The following is a 5,373-nucleotide window of genomic DNA, read 5'->3' as shown; positions in this document are numbered from 1 at the left end:
GATGTGAGAGTTGGACTATAAAGAAAGCTGAATGGTGAAGAATTGATGCTTTTGAACTGTGGTGCTGGAGAAGACTTTTGAGAGTCCCCTGGACAGCAAGGAGTTCAAACCAGTCAGTTGTAAAGGAGATCAACCCTGAATATTCATTGAAAGGACTGATGCTGACCCTCCAGTACTCTGGGCACCTGATGCGAAGAGCTGATTCACTGGAAAAGACCCTGTCGCTTGGAAAGATTGAAGGTGGGAGGAGAAGGGGACGACAGAGGATGAGATGGTTGGATGGCATCAATGGACTTGAGTTTGAACAAACTTCTTAGGAAGATAGGGAGGGAAGAACAGCGAGGCCTGGTGTGCTGCAGTCCATGGGGTCGCAAAGAGTCCAACATGACTCAGCAACTGAACAACAACAAATACTGTTGTATCAGTTGTCAGGTAATGCTGACGACTCCACAAGAGCATGTGTGGTGACGGGGGCATCAGAGAAAATGTAAATCAAGGCAAAGACTGTTCTGAAGACTCAGGGGAAGGGTACCTCTCAGGACCCCCATGTGATGCAACAGTGTTCCTGGAGAAGGTTTGCTGTTTAACCGTGACCCCTTTTCAGAGGCCTGGGAGGAGGTGAGGGGAGCACCGAAGGGCGGGACAGCGGGGGTGAACGCCCCACTCTGGTCCCAAAAGGACAGGGCGGGTCAGGGCGTCAGAGCCGCAGGGAGCGCGGCTCTCACGGAGGCCACCCGGGGAGGGCGGCAGGGTTTCGTCCAGGATCCCACGAAGTCTGAGGAAGACTTGGGCGGAGCTGCCTCCATGGAGGCGTCTGCAGGTACACAGGCCTCGGGGGTGTGGCCTGGAGGCCCGGACCCTGGAGCAACGCACCTCCGCGCGAGGGCGCCCTCGGGCTCCTGGGGCAGCCTCAGCTGTGGAGGCTGAGGGGAGCCTCTCCTGACGACCAGTCCCTCAGCTCAGCCCGCGCCGCCTCCTGGAGGAGGGGCCGGCCCGCCGCCCGAGGCCGGCACTGCGTCCCGCCCACACCGCCGCTTTCCCGGGGCTTCTTGCCCCGAGGCTTCCGAGTCGGCCTCGCGTGTGGAAGAAGGGCAGCCCCGCTTTCTCCGCAGCGGGACTGTCCGGACTCGCTGCTGTGCTCCGCGGGGCTCGCAGGACGACGTTGGGGTTGAGAGTTCCTGCCGAGCCCGGCACAGAGTCAGACATGAAGCGGCCATAGCGCGCCGCCCGAGCGACTGGATCCGGCAGAACCTGGCGTCCGGAGCATGCGGCCTCGTCCCTGTTCTGCAAGTTCAGGATGGTCGGGATCCCTGATGGAGATGCATCTCCAGGCCCCCAGAAGGGCCTGGCAGGGCCAGCCGCCGCTTCTGGCTGCAGCCTCCCGCCTGGGAGGCCTCTGGGCTCTGCGCCTAACAGCCGAGAACCGTCGGAGTCAGGGGCAGGCCGGGTCCTTGGGTGTCCTCCCTGACCTCCACGACGAGGAGGCCTCTTCACCCGCGGTGGAGCCCGGCCCACCTCGGGCGAGGCGTCACCCCGTCTGGTCACACCCTCCCTGAGGTGCGCCCTCATCCCATCAAGCCCCTCCAGCGCATCGCTGACCGCATCACCAGGAGGCTGCCATTGGCCGAGGCTCGAGCCCCGCCCAGCCCGGTCCTGCTCAAGAGAGGCCTCCTGCCTCAGACCAGCATCTGCGGCTGGGCAGAGGGGCTCGGCCTGAGCTGCAGCACCGCCTCAGACGCGGGGCCTCCTCGGAGCCGAGACCGCCTCAGACCCCCTCAGACCTAGGGCCTCCACGGACCTGGGACCTCCTCAGACCCTCTCAGACCCGGGGCCTCCACGGACCTGGGACCTCCTCAGACCCTCTCAGACCCGGGGCCTCCTCAGAGCTGAGACTACCTCAGACCCCCTCAGACCCGGGGCCTCCTCGGAGACCGCCTCAGACCCCCTCAGACCCGGGGCCTCCTCGGAGCTGAGACCTCCTCAGACCCCCTCAGAGCTGAACCTCCTCAGAGCTGAGATCTCCTCAGACCTGAACCTCCTCGGACCTGAGACCTTCCCCGACCCGAACCTCCTCGGACCACCTCAGCTGCTGTGGCCTAAGCGTGAAGGGCGCGCTGCAGGGCCTTGCTGGATGGAATCAGCCCCGCAGGGTCAGGTGAGAACGGGGTTCTGAGAGGGTGGCCAGGCGGTCACTCTGCCGCGGCCCCTCCTCTATCGGCCGCTGAGCAGCCCAGGGGTCTGCTCCCCCACACCCCACTCTGGAGCCAGCCCTGTGCCTCCTGCCCTCCCCTGAGCCCAGCCCTGGGGGCAGGGAGCCCCCCCCCAGGGAGCCCAGTGGGCACTGGGGTTCTCTGGTCTCTGTCCTCTGAGGCCTGCATGGTGGGGGCGAGGGGCTGAATGCCTGCGGCCCGGCTGACTGAGGGCCGCGCAGGCGCCCTGGGCAGGGTCACTCCTGTGTCGCTCTCCCCTCTCCTCACCCCTGACCTCTCCTCCAGCCCCCAAACCCTCTCTGACCCTCTTCTCTGCTTGCCTGCAGGTCCCAAGGAGCCGCCTGGGCACCCCAAGGAGTCAGCCCGTGGAAGCAGAGCGGCTCCCCTGAGATGGATGCGTGTGCATGCAGGGAGCCAGCCGTGTGGGACGTTGGCCTAGCTCCCCTGGCCCCCGTGGCAGTCGTGGGCCCTGCCTGCGCCTGCTGTTACCTCTGGGGAGCCCAGCACGTAACTGACTCCGCCTGCTGGCCTCACTGGAGGGCCCCCTGGCTGGAGTTCCCCGGCCCTTGCCGTTCCGCCATGGTGGCCTTTGCGAGCCATCCTTGGATGGGGCACCCCCCTCCAGCTGCCTCAGGGCCTTCCACCTGGGCCTGGGGCGTCTCCAGTTTTGACCCCCTCATGGGGAGCCTGCCCTCAGGCCTTTGGGCTTCCAGAGTGTTCCCTTACCCTGTGGGGCCCCCACCCCCATACTCCTCAGCCCCTCCAACTCTAGGTGGGGACACCCCCGAGCCCGGCGCCCAGCTGGGGTGGCACACTCCATCCAGCTCAGCCCTCCTGACTGCAGTGGGGACGCCGTCCAGAGCTGCTTCCCACGTGAAGATGACGCTCCAAGTCCTTCCATCAGGAGGGGTGTCCAGGTTCAGCATCTGGGCCCCCAAACCACCCTGCAGCCCAGAACTCTGCCCTCTGCCCCCGTCCCCCTGTGCGGACCCCCAGCCGGAACCCCACCGCCCCCGCCCCCACCGCCCGCCCTCCCGGGCCCGCCGCCGTCTCTTCTAGCTCTGATGTGTGCCTGGAGACCACACCCTCCAGGGCTCAGGGCCGTGGGGTCCGATGAGCCCTGCTGTGCCCGCTGCCCAGATAACCCCCACATCTGCTGTGACAGATGGGAGCACGGGCCACTCTCGTAAGACGTGTAACAGTGAGCGTCTTACATTCAGTAAACGACGCTGTGCTGTCAGCTGGGTTCATGCTTCACTGCTTAGAAAGACCCGGCCTCACTTACATGCGAACACTTCCGTCTCATTTTCAAATGTTACCAAAAAGTTTTTCATGTTATTATTTCCTGCTCTGTTGATTATCTGTGGTATTCCACTTTTCTGTCTTAATATTGCATATATTAAAAGCAGAAATCTTAATGTAGGTCTCTTGGCTTTATTGAAACCACTGTTCACTCAGCAATTCTCTCGTGTCTTCTGACATGCTCTCTGCTTCCTGTTTCACTGTGAGCTGATTGTTTCATAACGTCTTGTAGGTGGTGCTCGCTCAAGTCATTTTTAGCCTTTATTCTTTTCTATTATAATTTTTAATGCCATAAAATTTTCTTTAAATGTATCACTTGAGATGTATTCCATAGTAATATGTGATGTTTTATTTCTGTATCTTTTAAAACAGTTCTTACTAAGGGGAAAATCAAGTAAATATTATTTGTCTTCTTTCTGCCAGCAAACAAACCAGAATCTTCTTTGCGGTTCTAAGTGTCTCATAGGTCTCTCTGTAATCTTCCAATTACTGTTCTGTTCACCATAGGTGTTATAATGGAGTACTAATAAAAATTAAAACAGTATTCATATAATACAGCTTGAAGGTTAAGTGGAAGTTACTCACTTAGAATATTTATATACTGATAGTATGTGCACTTACCCTGGAAGCTACAGTTTCTCAAGTAGCATTTTGTACAACGTTTGAAGCTCTGAAGCAGAAGTATTTTCCTTTACTGATTCTGAGAGAAATCATTAAAAGTGCATTTTGAAGGGGGTAAAAATGAAATGTTCAAGTTGCCTGATACAGTTTTGGAATCTGGAATAATCGCTGTGTTAGAAGGTCGAGTTAAGCTTGAAGAACCCACGTCTCCTGGGACCTGAAGGTGATGGTGTTCAGTCCTCACCCTGGAAGTGGTTTCTTTGTCAAGCGTGGAGGTCACGCCTTCTGCTCCTCATGGTGCCCCAGCCCCGGGCTCCAGACGATGCTTCTACAGAGGGTGCGTGTGCCCCTCTTTCCCTCAGCTGAGCTGTCTCTTGGACAGGATGCAGATGGTGCCTTTCTTTTTGCACTGACTGCAAACATCTGGACAAATGTGAGCCCGCTGGTGACAGGTGCCCAGGGGACCGGCCCCCGGGAGCCCGCAGAGGGTGGGCGTGGCCTCAGGTAGCTAGGCTGCTTGTCCCACACTTGTCTGGGGAGCCCCGCTGTGTCACCACGTTCCACCCCAGGTACATCGATGCCTAGAGAATGGCAAACATCGCCTGCCGGCTGGGCCAGAACCCTCAGGGGAGTAGCTTGTCAGGGGCTGCGGGCCACAGAGACCCACAGCTCCTCCATACCCCACGCCCCCATGGTTTTCTTGCCCCTGCTTCCTGTTTGTGTTGGAGAATTTCAATGGTAGGATTAACAGGAAGAATGGACGCCCATGTACCCTCCTCCTAGGTGGATTGTTCCTCCTGTGAATTTTTCTTCAATTTCTGTCTCTGGTCACATAAATAGTCTTACAAGTGATGTCCCCTGTGTCTGTTCATCAGTCCCCCTTGTCTGTCCTCCCCCCACTAATCTGCTAGCTGTGTCTCAGTAAATTACGGATGCCTGACCCTTCCTCATGCGTCTGCACAGGACGAGGGCACCGTACTGCACAGCCGAGCCGTCATCCCTCCTGACAGTGCCAAGCCTGCAGACCGTACACACGTTCCCAGTTGCCCTAACATGGTAGGTTTTCTCTTGAAAAGTGTTCAAAAGTGTGTGTGTGTTTTTAATTTTTTTCAATTAAATTCTCTTAATTTTAAAATTTATTTTTGCCTATTTTATACCTGGGTTTTTTGAGGGGAAGGGATTAGGGTAGATCATATGGTCATTTGCATATCCTGTTCGGAGAAGTGAGCGTTCCTCACTT

At 57.9% G+C, this 5,373-nt stretch overlaps 1 protein-coding gene across 1 annotated transcript; it reads left to right on the top strand.

The window, feature by feature from the left end:
- The first annotated feature begins 1,359 nt into the window (after positions 1–1,359).
- On the top strand, positions 1,360–3,869 carry C24H3orf56 (chromosome 24 C3orf56 homolog). Its single transcript, XM_043887037.1, has 2 exons — positions 1,360–2,155; positions 2,537–3,869. Exon 2 carries the CDS (start codon positions 2,601–2,603, stop codon positions 3,267–3,269), a length of 669 nt encoding a protein of 222 aa, XP_043742972.1. The 5' UTR covers positions 1,360–2,155; positions 2,537–2,600; the 3' UTR covers positions 3,270–3,869.
- The last annotated feature ends 1,504 nt before the right edge of the window (positions 3,870–5,373 follow it).

This window comes from Cervus elaphus, chromosome 24 (genome assembly GCF_910594005.1).
Source record: "Cervus elaphus chromosome 24, mCerEla1.1, whole genome shotgun sequence".
NCBI classification, from domain to species: Eukaryota; Metazoa; Chordata; class Mammalia; order Artiodactyla; family Cervidae; genus Cervus; species Cervus elaphus.
This window is presented reverse-complemented; position numbering and strand designations above follow the sequence as displayed.

Bases quoted from the DNA above. Each gene is read 5' to 3' on its own strand.
- C24H3orf56 (XM_043887037.1), top strand. From the start codon at position 2,601: ATGGATGCGTGTGCATGCAGGGAGCCAGCCGTGTGGGACGTTGGCCTA.